Genomic DNA, 21,103 nt, shown 5'->3' on the forward strand with positions numbered 1-21,103 from the left:
TCAGTAGTATTTTTAGACTTGTTGTACACCCACCTCGCATACAAAACACGCCACATATCACATTCCATTCATTCAAACACTCAAAATGTATTTTGGACACTTCAAACAGTCCATTTACTTTCTATGCGCTCACATGCATGTATCCCAAAAAAAAAAAAAAAAAAAAAAAAAAAAAGAAAAAGAAAAAAGATCTGGCCACGCAAAACACATTTGGGATGCATGTCATGTGGTACTTGGAATGTGCCAATACAATTTAGTATAGTACTTTTTTGTTGGCCGTTAGTGTGAAATGGAGCCCTAAACATATTGTGAGGAAGTCTGTGTGAAATGTATTTTTGCAGCATGCTGCCACTGAAGAAATTATGCGCAATGGTACGAGTTTGGAGTCCAATCAAATATCCATAGCCCATTGCCAGCAGTCACATCAAGTCTTACAAGAATTATGTGTAAATGACATGCACTTAAGTGTTAGAGGTAGACAACCTTTTTTTCATGTTACTGACACACAGTTCAGAAATCATTGTCTTACCTTTGTGCTTATCCATTCGCTCGGACGGACACAACCACCAGCTTCACCTTAACCCTCGCTTTCCCCCTCTGTGACAATGAAAAAAAAAATCCCAAAGTTTGCCGACTGGTTTCTTGGTGATGGAACGGCAAGTTTTGCGGAACACGGCGCTCCTGCTTTCAACAATACACTTGCAAGTTTGGACAGTCGGGCAGAGTTTGGCGGAGCAACAGCGCTCTCCTCTTCCTTCTGACTTTCCGCACCTCCTCCCTGCACACATACACATACACACACACACACACAGCATCAGACCACAGCGTCCCGACGAGGAGAGGAAACCACTCGGCTGCTCCAAGTCAGTGCCTATGCCAAAGTGAGGCACCCCAGGAGTCCTCACTAGGCACCCAAGGGGTCCCCATGCAAAATGAGCAACAGGTTAATTTCATTGTTATTTCACTCCATGTAAGCCATCACCCTGTGAGGATGCATGAGGTCGAGTCATAGGGTTCATTCTCTTTGGTGCTGTTCCCGTCTGGGGTGTGCAAAGTTTTGAAATAACGTCTAAAATCTCCCCAAATGGGCTCCTAGGAGCAAAAATGTAAGTCGGATCTAATGCATGCCTCTGCTTTATATTAAAATGCCCGGGCAAACAGAGCAATAGGCCACCCACAGCAATGAACTCTGATACGCATTTGTAGCCTAGTCAGTGCTATGTTTATTGTGGTATCATTGTTCTGCATTTTCTACTGGCGTCTTGGGTGACATATTTACACAAATACTGAATCAGGTATGCTGAAAGAAAAGTAAGCTTGTCTTTTGCATAGGCGAAGACAATTGAGGTAGGTAGTTGCAAATACTAACAAATGTATACTGACAAAATAGTTTCATTTATCCCTTGGTATATCTGGGCGCCACGAAGATGGAGCGGAATGGACATGAGGCAAAACAAACAAACAAACAAAGGGACAGTGAGATAATGTCGCTGGCGTTGCTGTTGTGTAGAGACTTGTTTTCTGTTTTTTGGTTACCGTTTCCCAGCAGATGCTTGGCTCTTTCCCGAGAAGAGTGAAGTTCCCTGACTAACAAAAACGACCACGCAGCCCGTGGGAGAACCGTGACTGGGTTAAGGTATGATAGGAATGTGAAGCGCACGTAGAGCTACACAATATCAGACTAGAAGATAAAAAAAAAAAAAAAAAAAAAAGTCAGAAGGGCGGCTGACTTTAGAAATGTAGCTTGAAGCCTGTTTTATAAAGCCAGGCTCGTAATGCAGCCACATGGTCACAGTAACGCGCAGGCGATCACGCACGCAGCGCGGCTTGGTCGTGTAATGTAAGTTGCAAGTAGGGCAATAACTAATAAAAGGCGGCTGTGTGGTCGAGTGGACATGCCAGAGTTGCAAGTCGAGTGAAGCAGTTTGTCACGGCTAGTTAGCCTTGCAGTAAATACGCCCAAGGCGGATAACCTCAAACCACAGTTAAGCAGTGCAGGTGGCAGTCCTGTGATGTCAAGCTGATGCTGGTTAATGGTTCACCCGGAATAGACTAATTGCACCAGGCAGAAAGGGAGTGGCAAAAGTTGACATGATCTGTCTCTCTCTCTCCTCCTGTCTTTCAGTGGTCAGGCCCACTGTCCATACTCTAGCATGTTGAATATTTTTCATGTTTCAGCTCCCTTGTTGTTATGACTCAGGCTGTTAAGGACTCAGTGTGCGTAGACTTAAGGGGTGTCCACCTATTTGCGCAAGCAGTGATTTTTACACTCACATCTGTGTCATCATAGACTTAAGTAACCCAACACCCCCAATGCATTCATTTTCTTGCTCAATTTGGTTCTTTAGTCCTGGAAAGGCCAGGAGAGGGATTGGAGAATACACATCATTATGCTCTATCCCATTTGATGGTGTGTGCTGATAATTTCACTGAACTAGAAGTGCTCCACTGTACCGCCATTGGTTTCCAAAGAAGATGAGCACATTTGTTCCTTTCAGTGTTATCCCATTACTCTGCCATTTAGAGCATTCATCTGAAGGTTGCTAATGGCACGTAATGCTACAAGGTGGGCTTTCCATCTCTCTCCTGTGCATGGACTCCTCGCTGATCTTGTTCAGTGGATTATAGGCCCATTTTAACAGTCACGCATGTATTGATTTGCCCATTGCAGGAGTGGGTCTGTGACAGAGTTAGGAAAAAAGCAGCACTACTGTAAGGACTTACAACATAGCGACTCTGACTGAGGTCACTTAAGCTGCTCACCTGAAGTGCAGATTCACTTGTTCTTGGGAACAGGACCAGGAGCAGATGATTTCAACCTTACTTATGGTTTGGTTATGGTTAAAGATTAACACCGGGATGAGCTTTCTTGATGTTGCCTGAAGAGTCTTTGTATCTTCCTTTATTCTCTGATCAGAAGGAGTCGGGAGATGTACGGTATACAAATGCTGCGCCAAGACACATTCAGGCATATGTAACACTTTAAAAAATCACAACAGAACACCATTAAACTTTACCAGTGATGTAAATTTTCTGTGATGGTGAGTGAGGTGAATAAGCTGGTAGAAGCAATTACAACAACAGAACACAGTGGAGAGTGGGTTTCGTTTAATTGAACATAGTCTGAGTTTGTATGTGTGTACTTGTTTCCCTCTGTTTGAGAGAAAAACTAAGAGCATCCTATGTTATTTTTCATGAGATAATGATGGGCATGCCAGCATGAAAAACAGGGAGAAAAAAATCGAGTGTAAACATTTCCAGCTAAATGACTAACTAGGAACATTTTCCTGGATACTGTGGTAACTATTCCTTTGTTCTGAACCGGTGCATCTTTTTGGCTTTTGTATCTTAATGCATGGCCACAAAGACTCATATGCATGCCATACACATACTGTTATGGCTATGACAATTGTGGATTGTTTTTGTCTGTGATATTTTTGTTATAAACACTCAGTTTGGTCGCCTTTCCTTTGTTTTGTGAGCCACACACCTATACATTTACACTGGATTCATGTGAAGCAGCTGGTAATCCACTGCCATGTATGAGCTTCATGGAACAAAGGGAGTTTATATTATGCTGCATCATGGTAGTTTTTGTGGTTTCCACACTAAAATAATGTAAAACGGAGTTAGGGAACTGAAGTAGGACTTGCACAGCCATTTGAATCTACAAATTGAGGCCTGGCTCTACACTGACCTATTGTATCAAATTTCTGTTCAGTTTCCTTAGGCTCTGTATCTGTTTACATAAACAAAATATATGTATAAATGAAAAATACAATGAGAAATGTGGAATTTATATTAGTTATTATGGGTTTATTATGGTCCTATACAGTCTGCTTCAAACAGGCCAGTCCAATGTCAGTGGGTGACATCACCATCCCTTTGTCCCTTACTTTCTATAGTGTAGGGTACAGCTGAGTGAATAATGAAAGTGTGAATGGATCCAGACGTGATGGCTCAGCATGGAATGAAGACAGACTTAAAGGGTGGTCCAGTCTCTCTCTCGCTTTCACTGTGTGTGTCTGTTTGTGTGTGTGTCCATAGCAAAAGACCTGTCTTTTTAATCCAGTAGGGGAATTCCTTTTGTGCAGGCAGCTTTCGGAAGCCCCTGGCTATCTGGGTGGTTTCAGGTCTTTCACATTCTGAATTGTATGATTCATGTTATACCACTGTACATATGTGTGTGTGTGTGTGTGTGTGTGTGTGTGTGCGTGCGTGGTATTTGCACATCGCAGTGCCATAAGGAAGCAAAAAATGTTAAAGAGACAGAAGTAGGACAAACAGGCACTTAAGGTTTACTATAATACATTTTTTTTAGTCAAAGGTACCACTGTGCCACTGGGCTCGTCTCCTCTGGGCTGCTGCTGATTGGAGCACAAAGAGCATTCCTCAGCTGTGAATCAGAGGACAAAGGTCACTGACTCAACTCCAAATTAGCACTGGGCCCTCTTTGATTCGGGGGCCTCTCCCATGTTAGCACACACATACGCAGACAAATGAATACATGCACATACACAGACACACAACGCACCACCGACTCCTTGGAAAGTGACCTATCATTTTCTTTGCTCTTTTCATCCAATCCTCCTAAACCATATGGTGCATGCCTCATCCTACTGTAACATCTGGGAGCAAGAATCCAGTCCACAGAGTCTGCTGCACACGCTTAGGTGCCACCCTGTTGTTGTAAGAACATCTACAGCAAGAATGCAGAGGGCACTGGCTTTAGAAACATTACACCTTGTAAAGATGGCGGCTAATTCCCCACACCACTGAAGTGGGTGCACCTGACTAAACGCTAACTGGCTCTCCCGTGGCTTAAGTAGAAGAGAGTTAAGTCATAGCACAATAATATTGTTTTTAGTTCATGAATGATCAGGTTCACTTCAGCCCCTACAGAAAATAAACAGCGGCTCTTCAGATTTCAAAGTGTGAATGACTCATGTGAGGGGAGAGAAAATGAGCTGATACTTTTTCTGACAGCTTAAATCATAGCCGTGAGGTAAACTGTGTACGGGGGGTGGAAATTGAGAGGTCTTATGGAAATGTAGACTTGACTTTTTATTCCTCAAAACAGTGACACCTTGAACCCTGAGAATTTCTAAAAATGATTCACCAAATACATATTGGCAAGTAATAGGAGGGTGTGTCTTGAAAGGATACTTTCAGAGATTATTCCATTACAGATTACTGATTACCTGCTTGAAATAGTATGTCATATAATATTATTACTTTAGTAATAATCAGATGTTGTCAGTCATACATCTACAGTGAATCAGACATTGTAAATGACATGGTATATATATATTTTTTTCTACCTGCTCTTGTCCCTGTAATACATAAATAAATAAAATAAAACAGCATCATTTACATAATTTATCATTATCAACCTTTAAAGTGTGACTAGTCATTTTAAGTTATTGGTACTGTCACACTGAATGTCTTTTCTCCTCCTTTCCCATGTAATTTTGATGTGCTTACTGTGTGTTTACCATAAATTGCATTTTGTCCAGAATACTGTGATTCTGTTGCACATTATTTGACACAGATGAATTACTGACACAAATCATCTTCACACAAATGTAAAGGTAAATGTCATTTTACGACCCTGGATGTCGGAGTGTGAAATCTGGACAGCCACAACTGTAGCCACTATGGTTAATTAGTCTTGTACTGAGAAGCTGAAGTACATAATTCTTTAGTTTCTGTTTTGCTGAGCTGGAATCTGAACACCATACTGACCCATCTTTGGCTAGAGAACATTGGAAACGTAAATCACAGCTTTTGGCAGTAGAGCAAGTCTCTATACAACATTGCCATCTGCTGGTACAGATGTAAACGCTTGGCCAGCCTGAGGAAACTGCTTTTTTTTTTTTTTTTTTTTTTTACAATGGATGTAGAGTACATTCTGAAACTTTTTACTGCTTCTCTCTTTTTATTTTTTCTTCTCTATAACTGTGACTGAATCCTTTGGGTCCAAACACATTCATCCACTACTATTCTTACTTTTCCATGATCAATAAAAGATGCTGCCCAGTTACAGTAGCCACTTAAAACCTTTCTCAGAGTCTGTTTCAACAAAGGATGCACAAATATATCTCTCCAAGCAGACTGTATGATTACTTAACATGTATCTATGTGCAACAGAACATATATAGATATAGATATTTTAACGAAGAATGAGAACATTTGACATTCAGTTTCTTGAAAATGCTTCGATAGGTCTTTCACAGCAGCCATTTTGACATTCAATAGCAAGGTAAACATGAGTCATTAATTACTGTAAGTAAGGTTTTGCTCCATTTTAGTCCAATGTCAGTGTCCTGGTGTTGTTATGCTAGAACACTGGGAATGCTCTGGTACACTGAAATGGAACAGAACCAATCACTTATTAGTAACACCGGCGTTTACCTGCTACCTCTTGTCAAAATGACAGCTGTGAAAAAGAGGAATATTATCAAACATCCCCCTCCATAGGGAATCTGTTGATATGACATCTATTCCAACTTTATTCTCTATTGCAGCAGACCCACTGGCATTCAGCTTTATTCTGATGCTGACATTTGACTGTCTAACTCAAGATTATCTCAGCACCACCACCACCACCTGCTTGACCTTCCTCAATTTGCCAACAGAATAAACACACCTACTGACAAATATATAGGGCCTTATACTTCGTCCTACTGCACAATGCCCCTCCTTACACAAATATTTTTATTTTTGGATTTCAGCTCAGCTTCACATAATCAGCCCAGAGACACTGCAGGCTAACCTAGCTGAAATGCTTGGCTCCGTCTGCCAACTTTGTGACAGATACGAACAGTGCCACATCTCAGATCCCCTCTGCCTCAGTGCTGCTGCACCACACAGCTGTGTACTCCTCCAAAGGACTATGTGTCAAACTCCTCAGGTTAGCAGCTGGTGCCACCCTGATAAGCCTCATCTCCTGCAATGATGAGCCCCTCTCTCGGAGAGAGCTGGTGCATCAGTGCACAATCACAATAAAACTTTCTCAGAACCATGGAAATCATAACAGCCATCAGTAAACACACACTGTCACTACTCAACCTTGACACAAATTTTATTATTATTATTATTTATAATGTTATTAAAATCTCATGGAATCTATCAGGTTCTCAAGTAGGATGAGAAAACATCACCTCCATAAACAAAATGAACCAGTGACCCTTCATACCTCGGCAAAGACATCTGAGAAACTTTGGTGAATGCTTTGTCAGTCATGCAACACATTTCTTATACACATATACAACCCCCCCCCTTATAATCCTACACTTCCTTCTTGTAGTTGGTATTTTTGGGAAAATCCTCTGAACTGTCTGGTAATAGCATGGTTAACAAACACAAGCCTGTAATTTCAAGTCTGCTATCAGTGGCTTGTATGGAGGGCGACAGCAGACGTGATTATTTTCAATCCCCTCGTGTCAGGATCACAAGTTTAGTTGTTCCTTTATAATGAGAAATCAATCAGGTCTTTGTTATTGGCCCTGAGATCTAAAGAAAACCCCTCAGCCACGTACGTCAACGCATGCTGAAAAGTTAAAGGCATTGATTAGATTGGCTCTGTCTTCCACACTGAAACACATGTATTTATATCAGCCTGCCTCGACTGCTGTAGTATCCTGTTCTACTTTCTCATCTGACAAGCCGTGGCATGGATCCAGAGTGAGGTCTGGGTGCCAGATTGAAATTCAGGGCCCTGTTGGCCATTCCGCTGTCTTAGCTGAAAACAAGAGGTGACTAGACTAGTCCATTTATTTATTCTTACTTGTTTTTCTCTCAGTATACTTGCCTCTTTTATAATCCTGGGCACCCACTGTTTAAAGTTAATCTTACTGGTTTTCAGTGATTGTTATTTTCATTCTTTGTTGCACTATTTTGAATTGTGTCATAAAAATAAAGGAGCAGTGCCACTAGTTTTCAGAGGGGGTCCAGGGAATAGAGTCTTTGCAGGGCATGTGATGGGTCATCAACTGCGAGGTGTACTTTAATTTAACCACTGCCTTGCTCCCTACATGTTAACCAAATGAGGGCATGTTAAGGGTGGCTGTATTGCTCAAATGCTTTACTGCAGTGCAATATCCAATTTTGTGCCAGTCAGGGCTAAAGAGTATAAACTATATGTAAATTTTCATTTCAGCTAAACACTACATCAACTAATTCACTAATCAGCACAACTTCATGGGGCAGGGGTGATGGTGGTGACAGGGATGTTATTTGTGAAATGAGCTGTTGCAGTGTGTGGTTTGACTGAACACCTGCATACTCATAGCTTGCCATGACACATTATAGGACAACAGTTACCAGTAATTCTCTTATGAGTGAGATCTTGTCATAAATGGGCTTCCTTGGCTAGGAGTCCTTATGAATATTTATTTGGGAGTCCTGACATTAAAAAAAAAAAAAAGTTTGGGACCTCCCCGCCCTGGGGTTTGAAATTAAGCAGCCCGAGAGCTTCTAAGTGCCGCAGAGGTTAATTCCGTGCGTTTTTGCCACTGTGTCTTTAAATAGAAAGCGTTCGCTCTGCGCATGCGCGGGCTGTGTTTAGTTTTCTCCAACCTGAGGAACTGTCTAGTGTCGCTCGCTGCGCTAGCAAACCCATCGCTACCAGCCCATGCCGTGTAAAGAGAGCAAAAGCGGTGTTTTTTTCCCTCACTGGAATACAACGAAGCGTCACGACACAATGCCGCAAAGTAAAGCTACGTTTTAACGTGCGTAGACTGCTGTGGGAACAAGCCAGTGGGACCAACAACAGTTCAAGTGTGAGCTCCATGCCCCCCAGTCGGCAAGAATAGCCTACCAGTCCCCACATCACACCACATCCATGTTGACTGCGGCAGCCTTCGCACTGGGTCCAGGGCTACAAACACCACAACCCCTTTGTTCTTCAGTGGACAAGATCTGGTTACAGTGTAGCGGCTTGTGGACGGACTATCATATGTTACAGTGCATCTCCCTCTTTCAGTCTGAAGGATTGTTTACGCGATAAAATGGCTGCTGAAATGCTGTTTGGAAGAGAATGGTCCTGAATCAATGCAGTAACGTTGCATTACCAAGAAAATGCTAAACTCTTAAAAAGGCTAGACCGGCTAACTCATTGCGTATTTAGTTGAGCTGGTAAACTTCTAGTATTCGGGTGGTGACTTCAGTGGCTTTAATCGATGGTCCGCTGTTTTGGTAGATTCTTCCAACAGGAGGTAGGGTAAAGGGAATTCCTCCCACTCCCAAATCTATGCATGCGGTTAACCAAGCAGCTTTTAAAAACATTTCACATTGCATTTTCTTGGCCATTTTTCTGCAAAGCAACGAGAGTAGGCTCAGTTAAGCCTTAATTTGAGTATGCATAACCCTCAAAGAATATGCAGGACTTTGTCCAGAAGGGATCTTTGTGGTAATTGAAACAACCTGAGTAGCCTAGGCTTCTACCAAAGCAGACTTAAAGGCCCCGGTCTTTGACTTGGCTTGCTCGACCTGGAAAAAAATGGATCCTGGGGGAAAATGTAAGCTAAAACTCTTTCTTTTTGGACCCAGGCAAGTCACACACAACTATTTGCGGGGTATCAACAGATACTTGGTGGTGTATGTATTGTTTTACTTTGTACTCTTCACTCACGCCTCCCCGGCGAAATCGTGCGACAAGAATTGTCTCTCTGGAAAATGTATCAATGGATCATGCGTCTGTGATCGAGGATGGGTTGGAGATCAGTGCCAGCACTGCCAAGGGAGGTTCAAGTAAGTGGACATACACTGTAACTGAACGAATATAGCCCATTTTGTGTAAGAAATAACCAACATGCGGTGTGAGGTCTACATGATTATTTTTTCCAGTGCTCTCATGTTATGATTTCACCTCCAAATTTTCTTAACTCATTCCACGTGGGCCATAAGATCACATTAGAAATAGCAGTGCAGAAGTTGGATGCTTTTTATTTTACATTTTGTTTGTTTTCCATCACAATAACGGCTGCGCAGAGCACTGGCAGCTGGCATGCAGACCTGTTTGCAGGCAGCCTTTTGAGAGATGGGGTGCAATAAACGTGAAAAATAGGCTTGTTTGTCACTACTGGTAAAATTTTCATGTATTTATAGTAAGGAGGCTGGGTGTTGCTCATAACCAAACAATAGGCTTGAATGAATAAGGAGCCTCAGTGGACCTGTTGAGCTTGGTTCTCAAGTAATACAGTTTGTTACAGTGCTGTTTCCATGGGTTTATATCTTGTGCCCTAACCACTTGATAGAGATGATCTGGTTGGAAACTGCATAGCGTAATTCTAGAAGTTTAGTCTGGGATATTTTGAATGATATAGGCTTGTACATAATTTGTTAGATTGGTGAAAAATGGTCACTTCACCTGCGTGATGCCAACTCGGTTATTTAGGTATGAAATGATCTGCATCCCTGCCATTGCCTCTCTATTTGTGTGAAGTGTAAATTTTCTGATTTTGTCGCAGGTTTTATTGTGATGTACAGGGAGTGAAAGCAGATGTTATAGCTGTCACTCCAGGCTGTTAAAGCTATTGTTAGGCCGTGTTAGTGTGAGTGAGACTAATGAGTGAATGCTATGACCAGAGAGCCGTAATGCTCCTCTGTGAAACTGGTGTCAAACTGGTGTATAGCCTGAGGCTTCTCCATTGACAGTGAATGTGTTGCTGCTATTATGCAGATGTGCAATTCGTGGGGAATTATCCACAGGCGGATGTTTGCATGGTCTGACTCTGAATCTATAATAGATTGGATTTGGTGGCCTGATGTTGATTAGGACAGGTAGCCACTCTGGCTCCCCATAATAGGTGTGCTAAGTTAAGGGTCGAGTGCATATAGATAGTACCAAGGAAATTTTGAGAAACCATTGGCAAAAGGACTTCAAACAACCAAAACTTCAAACTCTGAAATAGACTAATTACCATAACTACTGGGACAGAGTGGGGGGTGTTATTTATGAAATAAACCACTGTAGTGTTCAGTCCAATTGAACACCTGCATACTCTTGTCTCTTTATAGTGCATAATAGGACGCTGGTGCTATAGTTAGTAATGTAATTATGGTACAAGTCATATCTATTGCCAGGAGTGAGAGAAAAAAAGAAATACACTGTAGTGTAAGCAACAGTCTCATGGCCACTGAAGGAAGAAAAAAAGCCAGGAAACTATTGATGTGAATGTTAATGCATGCACTGTGGATGATATTGAAAAAAAAATCGTTTAATTTTACATTCTAAAAGCATTCAACTTGAAATAGGCACTGTTTATTAGCTTCACGTAGGAGACAGGGTACAAGGTGCCACTCAATTTGGACAATGGGATTGGGAGAATAACAGAGAATGTGCTGTCAAGTGTCCAGTCATCAGTGGAGTCTGATGCTGATTTAATTCAAGCAGCATCCACAACCAGACGCTGTAAACTCTGACTCTGACCTTAAGCTAAATAATGATGCTGCTCGTGACAGGAGGTTTTGGCCTGCAGTGTCCAGTCACATCCAAAAGCCTTTCGGCTGCAGTCTGTGCACACATGACGATGATAACGATTACTCCTGAGGGGTCAGAGGTTTCGTCCGGGCTGTCATCATCCATGTGGTCAGTACATGAACTGTATCACCTGGAGACAAACTAGGTAGCCCCGAGACGCTGGTTTACCAATGTGCCATGTTTCTGCAGAGCCACCAAGGTCAAGATTCACACCACACACACTCTGTAGAGGCTCCGTCCTGGCCAGCGGTAAATCATGTACAAGGTGTATCTTGGCGTCACAGAGTAATTGCATGTTTACGAGTGTTATTATTTGCAGTTTAAATAAGCAGGGGAGGTCTTTAAGAGACAGTGTTTTACTGCACACATGCATACAGTCTATTGCTCTGATAGTGCTTGGCAGGCCAGCAATACCACGGATGTCTTTTTTATATGAGTCTGTGCTGCTGCAGAGTAGAGGAATCTTATATTATGGTGACAGCTTAATGGTACCATCAGCCACATGTGGGAGCATGCAGCTGATGGGTGGCTGTGTTATTAAGGTCCGCTCACCTATCTAAAATATGCAGTGCCCCAGTGGCTAGGATTGTGAGAGCAAAAATCACCTGGACATATGGAGGGACAGCTTGGGACTTTTTAGGTTTCTGCGACACCTCCTTTCTGTATGTTGCACAAATCCAGGAGATTTACCCCTTGCAGTCTAAAGCGTGTCATGAGCCATTTATCATCACCCTCTGATATCTGCGCCGTCCTTATGCACTCTCAATTAAAGGCTGCTGCAATAAAAGCAAATGTGCCATTGTCAGGTTTGACTGTGAGCTTGTGGGTCTTTATAATCATAATTAATCACTAATCAGCTCAGTGTGTATCCAATTGAATATAATTGCTTATTATGGCTATAATTTTGTTCATATGGATTTTTATTAATCCGATAGCCTATTTATTCTTACAAATTGATTGATACACATTTTTGTAATTACTTTGAAGTGACTTTGCTTAAGGAGAACTCAAGTAGAGTCTGACCCCATGTATGCTTCTAAACATGTAGGCTAGTTTTTTTTTTTTATTGTACCAAAGAGGAGAAAAAAAGTTGAGTGACAGCATTTTCCCCCCATTTATTACTAGTTGTAAACAATCTCATGACACATTCTCCCTGTCTCTATTGGAGTATTTCAAATCATAATCTTGTTAGAAACTTGGAATTTTGCATCTAAGGCACTCTTTTGGGACCTTTAAAGGAACATTTCCACCAAAATACAAAACCAATATTGTCCCACGTACCCCTAGTGCATTCTATCCATCCAGATAGTTTCTGCGTGATTTGGATAGGTTTCCAATCTGCCTTCCCTGTCACCTGGCACTTCAATATACCGGGGCTGGTTGGGTATTTGTTTGTGAGCTCTAACCCTCAAACCTGGAAAACAGCTCTTTCCAAAAACTGACGCAGGTTCCTGGCATGATCTACAGACCTTGTGGGCGAAGATTTTATTTTATTTTATTTTTTTTTGAATTATTTCCTGCCAAAGAGCACCGGCAAACTGTATCTGTCCACCCCCAATGACTATGAATTAGAGGCAGACGGTTTTCCTTTTTTCATTTTTTTGGCATTTCCGCTTTATTTGATAGTCACAGTAGAGAGAGACAGGAAAGGCATGGGAGAGAGAGAGGGGACATGCAGCAAAGGACCTGGGCTTGGATTCAAACCCAGGACACTACGATCAGGACATGTGGTACGCTCTCTTACCAGGCGAACTATGGGGCGCTTCAGGCAGATGGTATTCCTCAGCAGAAAGTAGTTCCCAGCAAAACTCTTTGTCCCTGAGGGCTTTGGATTATGCTGGGTATCTGGATTTTGGATGTTGTGAGACAGGGAAGATTATAGCAGACTGGAAATCTCATCAAAACACACAGAAACTATCTGGATAGATAAACTGCACCCTGGGTAAGTGGGCAAATATCTGCTCCTTTTAAAGGGGAGTGCCGTTCAATTCATATTTTATTCACATCATGACAGTCATCTGAATACATCTATGTTAGTACATTTGCAAACCAAAGCCAGAAACTGCAGAGTCAAGGCTCAAGTCATGCAGAAATAAGTCCCCTCCCAATCAACGGGCCAAAACTCATTTTGTGGATTCATGCAGTATTTGTCCCAAATTTGACATCAAAATAAGTTTTATCATGGGATCATCTGTCGCAGACCAGAAAATGTATCGTTATGCCAAGGAAATTATTCAAGGCACTCAGTCTCTCCATCATTTTCAGCTCATTCTCCATGGAGTTGTGCATTAGAGTGACTGCACACTGACTGTTTTGTGGCTCGGGAGAAATGCAACTCTGATTTCTTGCGATTATGGGACAGTGATGAATGTCCATTAAGAAGTCATCTTTCACTGTGACACTGCCATGGTCATTCATGCGATGAATACTTGCTTGGAAATTGTTTCTGGTATCAGAATTAAGACGTGTTGGACAAAAGGTAGCGGGAACATTTTCTGAAGCCAGCTGATTGAATCTCTTGGTGGGGAGGGATTGACCTTGGAATGACTGCCAGCTTTTTGCCATCCTTTGTTGAATCCACGGAACTGAGTGCACCGTGTCTCAATATTGGGAGACATTTGAGAGCACAGTTTTAGTGAGAGATCTACTTATTAAAATAAGACATCTATCTTGTTTCCTGCCATGAAATAGTATCTTTCTGTGAAATATTATCAAAGTAATTAGACCTTTGTTGACAATGTTTTTAAGAACTCTCTGTTGGGAATTTTAGACGAAAGACATTTGGTACTTTTTGCTCCCCCAAAGGATATGAAGCATTTTGAATGGTTTCTTTCATTTGCAAAGTGATATTTGTCTCTTCAAAAGTCAGAAACCAGAGAGATTAACAGCAACTTTTATCTGTGATGTCATCCAGTTACACACTACTGAACATTTTGGGACGATCAGTGGTGCTGAACCACAAAATGCATTCTAATCCCTAAAGTTCTTCCTGGACATCATTTAATGTATGTTGGGCAGGAATGTATCATCTTCACCTCAGCCAAGATATTTTCAAATTATTGTCATTTTTTTTCATAAGTCTGAGAAAAAACATTATTCTGAGATTATAATCTAAATTGCGATCTTGATTAGAGATGAAATTGTGTGCCTGTTGAGGTGCATTTCATGTGCTCACTGCTGGAATATTGAGATCGAAGCGGAAGGATTGTTTTGGCATACACAATATCTTGGGCAATGAACAATGAAATATGCTCTGTGTAGTGTCCAATTAAGTTAGTATTTTGTATGCCAGCTGCACAGTGTAATGCATGCAGCTTTTATTGTTAAAATGCCATAATATGGCATTTTTCATAATTAAATTCGCATAAAATATTGATTTAGGGATTCATGTATTGGTTGTGACACAAAAATGCAAATTCATTTGTCTGAATCTGTATTTCTACATGTTAAAACGTTCACCCCTTTGTTTTGAAGGATAATCATTTAAAGCTACATTAAGCAATATTACATTCATTTTGTTGCAGTAAAATGACTCTTTGCAATATGGGAGTAATCATTGTGGGTCTTCTTTCCACCATAAATTTAATAGCCAGCTTTTTGGTATTGCCTGGTTTTAGCTTTTTAAATTTCTGTATTTGCCTTATGATAATCTCCTCTACTTCCCTCTCCCTTTTCCCTCTATATTCTGCAGATAAACATATCCAAATATCAGTTCAATCGCACAATTGCTGCTGTCACATTCAGGACTACAGCAACAGAACAAGTTTATTCAAAGCAGCCTGCCTTGTAGCTGACAGTTTACAGCTTCATCACATTTTCAGATAATCCAGTTAATCCAACAAGAATCTTGTTAGAGTGAAATTTATCCCGCATTTCCATCCAAAAAAAACCCCACTTCTGTCATTTTCAGATTGCTTGTTCAAACAAAAGTAAAACATGCAGGACTGACTGTGTATAAAAATAGAGTTTGTGTTCTCAAAACCCTCTAGTGGTCAGAAATGGCTTAGTGCAGCTTTAAGACAAGACTTTTGAATATATATTTTTGGTTTTTCTGCCCAGAATAATGCATGTAATATCAAGCCGACTAGAACAGACTTTATACCTGAACATCCCAAAAGTACTATGGTGCTGATGCAATGTTGACAAAGAAATGACAGCACCATCTATATTGCTCAAAGGTGCTAGTATCACCCAGTGTCTCAATCCACAACGACAGATTAAAATGGCTTAGATAAAATAACTGTCATGTTGGCCTTCCATGAAAAACCTTGCAAGCACTAGGCCTAATCGTCATCTACACTCAGACTTACTCAGTCATTGTCCCAGATTTATTCTAGACCATTTTTTCAGAATTATGAGAAGATTATATCAGAATCACGAGAATTAACTCAGAGGTATGAGCTCTTTTCTCAGAATGATGATAAAAGATGTCATTGACTCAAAACTCCTTGTTGAATGCAGTCTGCTTTTGTGGTGTACTGAAGCTCACGGTCAAGAACATAAAGAAGTCAGGAAAACTTTATTCTTACATTAGAAATGAAAGGTAGTTAAATCTTGTCTCCAACTAAACTGAAACCCTGAAAACTGACATGCCAGGGCTGCACAATTACAGTACTTTCTTGGCTGGCAGCACTGGTGATATTAAGGTCAAACATTATGCAGCACACAGAAAAAGAAATCTGTAAAACACATAAATGAAAACTATTATAACAAACATTCTGTATATTTAATTAATGGTAGTATCGTTCATTCCATTCAGAGTTATGAAATAACACAGGCCTGCATTGAAATATTCATCAGAGATATTTGACAGTTCAGTTTCTAAATTTAAATTAAGACCACATACATAGGTGTTAATCCTGGACACCGGCACTACTGCCATAAACTTGTCTAGATTTCGTATCCAGGCCTGCTATTTTCCTGGGGATATCTTTTGAAAGATGTGAAGTACAAGAAAGCTGTGGAGAGGCCTATTTTTGCATGGGGTTTCAACGGTGCAAATACTATAGTGTTTTCATTTAAGGGCATCACACTGAAGTATTTTGATGGTTTATTTTTGAAACACTCACCTAAACCCTTGATAAAACTAAAATAAAAACCTGCAGTACTCTTACTCATGTCTGACCTTCAGCTGGTAGACTAGGTTTCTGGTGTTTCTATCCCCGGCAGTGACAGTTGTGTTACAAAGGTTGCAGATGATAGTTTTCAGTTTTTATATACCGAAGCATCATAGAAGGTGCCCCTTTTTATCAAATTTACTTGGTGTTCAGTTGAAGATGAGGTGTGCTTGTTTTACTTTTGCTTCCATCAAGAATGATCGTGTTTGGGTACCATCTGCAAGCTGCCATGGGGAGATCAAACTTTAACCAATAAATGTTTTCTAGGTAATTTCAAGTACCAAAAATCACAACTGGTGCGAAGTAGATCCTGCTCAAAGGACTCTTGCTGTCGTTCACATTAATAAGAAGCAGGGAAAGCAACCTCTCTCTGGTTCATTAATCTGAAGACTTAAAACAATAATAGAACAAGTCAGATTTGGCCAAACCACAAGACTTCAGGCGACATCAAATTTTAACTGATGCTATCTCCTCTTCCCTAACATATGTAGGCCTATCTTATCTCCTGAATTGGGCCTGCAATGTTGAAGCAGAGTACTAACCACTAACATGTGTTGTAGTAGCCTCATTAGTGTATGCAGTGTGTAGTGTGTATGCAAACAGTATGTGAGCTGTAACATTTCATTAGAACACATTTGACCAAGGTCATCGTTTGCCCCCAGGTTATAGTATAGTCACTGTTTTACCATGCTTCTTCACAAGCAGTATACATCCATGTGTCATGCAGCAGCAGAAGAGAACTGGAGGCCGACTTCAGTACTCAAAGCCTCCCTCATATATGACAGTTTGAAATTTTACAAATGACTTCTCTGTCTTTACACAGAGCCATTCAGCTCTATCAGCAGTTTTGTCTCTATGAGAAAATCTATCTTACCGTTACCATAGCTCCCCAGCTCCACTTTTGACATGCAGTGAACTTTGGAAAGTACCAGCACCGACTGTGGCCTGTTTTGGGAATCCTCCCTCTGGTTTTAACGTGTTCTTTATCTGGGCAATCTTCACAGAGGTAATCTTTTTTTTTCTCTGTGCATTCGAGTCTGTCACATTGGCTCCTTTCCGCTGATGCACAAACGCCTGCCTCTTGCGTGAACCTCTCTGAGCGAGGACCATCCGTGCTCAGCGTGTCTCTGTGCTGATTTTTGATGGTTTCCAGGGTCGGTTCGGTTCTTCTTTTAAAAGTGCAGACAGAACATGAATAACATCTGTGAGCATCACCAAAACTTTCAGAAACGCGCAAGGCAATGCTCTCGAGGAAACCCTGGCCTTCAGCTGCATGTTGTTTTTGTTGTAACATCACTGCCATACGTTTGTAGCACCTGTGCACAGCCTCTTGAGTGGAGTAAAAATAAAACCACTACACACTGTGCACCTCTTTCATCTTAATCTGGGGGGAATGCTGGTCTAGCTACACCTGCTGTGTTGGAGCATTATATCTTTGATTATGGAAGCTGCATGAGGCAATGGTGTTTGCGCCATAGAGGGCTCCTGGTTCAGCAATATGGCCTCATTTCCTTATAGAAGTATGCAGAGCGTCTGTTTAGGGGAGATTTGCCTGTTGGTCAGCTTGCTCACCAAATGATGCCAACATTAGAATCATTGGTGTCCTCTGTAGATTGTGTATTCCAGTGCTCCATGATATTATTTAGCATACTCAGCATGGAGTGATTGTGTTCATGGACCTTGTCAGCATAGTGTTCATTGTTTTTCATCCATCCGGCCGATTCAACAAGGGCATCATGCTGCTTCTTGGATTCTCCTTGTTCACACACACCGTGCAGTGCATGACTTTAGAGATAGGCTCTTGAGTAAACCAGGTGGGATGCCCCTGCAGCCTCTATTTGAATATTGCATGCAGTCTTTGATGCAGATGAGGATATTTCCGTCTGCCGTGCAGGTTTGTCATCCCAGGGGGTCTTTGGGAAAATGAGGATTTGTTTAATTTCACAATAATTTAATTCACCAGGGGTTGTTACAGTACAGATAAATGTATGCGTGATTTTATCAACATTATGGTTAATTTCACCACATTTTACTAACATGCCAGTGTTCAAATATGACATTGAGATACCTTAATACTTTACACAAGTCAAAATATCTCTTCATATCAGCGTCTCTGGGGCAAAATCACTTCATATGGTGGTCTGCAGTTTAATCAACTTGAGGGTTTGGACCTCGGAACATGAGAATATTTAGTCTACAAAAATGCCTATCTGGCACTGTTGCATATTCCTTTTATTATTGTCCATGCTTTTACATAAGCCTCACAATAAAAACAGGGATCTAGCCAACTCACTTGTGAGTTTAGGCAGTTCATCCCACACACAGCAGCTGACTTAGTGACTCAGTTGGTGTGGCACCTTTGGCCCTGTGTTAGTGATGCTCATTGCAAGGTATATTGAAGTTACTGTCGCCGGTGGTTTGTATGGTGGCCAAATTGCTGCAATGAGCAATGCCCTGTGGGACATTTTGCTATTTTAAGGGGTCATGATGGACTCATGTGGCCTGGATCAAACGCTGCTGAGGAGCTGATCTGGCATAGTGCTTTACAATGTTGGCAGGGATTTCTGGAGGAGCAGTGACTAGTTTGAGCATGGAAGAATTAGATCGCATTTGCATTGAGGACATAGAGTATAACTGATGAGTTCAATTAGTTGAGACATTGATTGTTAATTTTTGTTGGGCAATCATGGGACACACAAATGTTTACAGAGCAATTCATAAACAGTCTGAAGGAACAATAGAAGAACAGTGGAACTGAAAGAAATGTTTTGATTAAAAAAAATCTTATTTCAGTTATTTTACTCTACACATTCAGCTTTATGTACATATTACCAAGCTGACCATGTTGACTTTTCTGTGTTTCAGGTTAACAGAACCCTCAGGATACCTCACCGATGGTCCAATCAATTATAAGTACAAAACTAAGTGCACCTGGCTTATTGAGGGCTAGTAAGTACTTTTTGTATTTACTGTGCAAGAAACACAAGGCAGCATTGGTTTTGTTTGTTTTACCTTTTTATTGTTGGGTGCTGTGGACTGAGGCTGAGCATGCACAGTTAAATTTAATTATACCACGTAAACTGATTAATGTAATTTAATTTAGCCATCAGCCTCTCTGATGAAGATAGCACATTCTTGCTGCCTGTGCTATGTACAATAAGACCAGTGCTTCTCAAAATGTTTACGCTGAACTGAATTTGAATACCAACTTCATTTAAAACAAACATCCAGGTTGAAAATAAACTATGGCACAGTAGCACCAATTTATTGGTAGGATTTTTTTTCAACAATGATTGTGCTTTATTGTGAGATCATAAAAGTGTAATCCAACCTCTAAACTGGATTGTGAGATTTTCATATTCTCCTTCACTTTTCCTGCCACATTGCTCACTGAAGAACAGTTAGCCTTATAAAAAAATGCTGTCAGGAATTATACTTGTTAAGATCACTCGCAGTCCTTCAGAGCTGTGGCTAAAAGTTATTATCAAAAAATATTCTGAGAAAGATATTGTGGACTCTGTGTGAAAAAGTCAACTTGAACTAATCTCTGTAATATTAGTGTTATTGCAGTCCTCTTTAACTGTCATGACAACCAAGGTCAGAGGGAGGGCAGAGTTACTCTGCTGGAAAGCCTGTTCACCAGGATGGAAATGGAGGGCTGGCTTTTGTTTTGGGGTCATGGAGATCATGTTGGAATAGTGTTTTTTGGAATAAAGAAGAAGTTTAATTTACATATATTCTGTTATCATTCGCTGAATTCACCAAGCATTTGCAGCACTTTATATTATAAAATAACAGGGGCATAGTTATTATTATTATTATTATTATTTTTAGATTCCATTGCATAGAATCTTTTCAAAAGAGGGCTTTGAGTGTTGTTATTAAGCTTTGCAGCCTGGGTTGAATGTAATACAATTCGAATCACAGTATTTAACATTTTATTCAGTGTAGCAATCCTGTTATCATATATTTAAAAAAACCTGTCAATTAATTATTGTTGCTGAATCTCTAGAAGGCACCAGTGATTCCTGTTCATGACTAATTGATTTTCCTTTGTGTTTCTTCTTTCCTCTTGCAGTCCAAATGCAGTTCTTAGGTTAAGATTTAACCACTTTGCCACAGAGTGTAGTTGGGACCATATGTACGTCTACGATGGTGACTCGATATATGCCCCTCTGGTAGCTGTTTTCAGGTAACAGGAAGAGACTTGATTATTTTGCTAATTACCAATTAATCACTGAATTATTCAAATGAAGAACATTTTTCCAGGGTACTGTGTCAGAACAGCAATGTCAAAAACAAAAGGTTGTGTACTTTCAGGTGAATGCTGACATTTTAAGTTGAATACATTGAGAAAATATCAGCATGTATCCTGTCTGTTGAAAACCTTTCCAAACAGATTCTTCTAGACATACACTTCACATTTGTTTGAAAATGACCATTTGCATATTGTTACCCTGCTAGATTCCTTTAATTTTCTCCACACTTTTTGCAAGACCAA

The 21,103-nt window shown here is 40.7% G+C and overlaps 2 protein-coding genes across 4 annotated transcripts in view; one reads left to right on the forward strand and one right to left on the reverse strand.

Annotated features, from left to right (window-relative positions):
- Positions 1 to 772, reverse strand: part of afap1l2 (actin filament associated protein 1-like 2) — a 50,411-nt gene extending 49,639 nt beyond the window's left edge. For both annotated transcript variants that reach the window (XM_030078513.1, XM_030078512.1), the window contains exon 1: positions 530 to 772. In XM_030078513.1, the coding sequence (XP_029934373.1) occupies positions 530 to 545 (16 nt within the window). In that variant the 5' untranslated portion in view covers positions 546 to 772. The remainder of the gene's footprint in view (positions 1 to 529) is intronic.
- A 7,824-nt stretch (positions 773 to 8,596) lies between these two features.
- The window catches only part of atrnl1b (attractin-like 1b), a 99,677-nt gene continuing 87,170 nt past the window's right edge, over positions 8,597 to 21,103 (forward strand). For both annotated transcript variants that reach the window (XM_030077888.1, XM_030077889.1), the window contains exons 1-3: positions 8,597 to 9,753; positions 19,468 to 19,551; positions 20,681 to 20,794. In XM_030077888.1, the coding sequence (XP_029933748.1) occupies positions 9,503 to 9,753; positions 19,468 to 19,551; positions 20,681 to 20,794 (449 nt within the window). In that variant the 5' untranslated portion in view covers positions 8,597 to 9,502. The remainder of the gene's footprint in view (positions 9,754 to 19,467; positions 19,552 to 20,680; positions 20,795 to 21,103) is intronic.

Source organism: Myripristis murdjan, chromosome 19 (assembly GCF_902150065.1).
Source record: "Myripristis murdjan chromosome 19, fMyrMur1.1, whole genome shotgun sequence".
Classification (NCBI taxonomy): domain Eukaryota; kingdom Metazoa; phylum Chordata; class Actinopteri; order Holocentriformes; family Holocentridae; genus Myripristis; species Myripristis murdjan.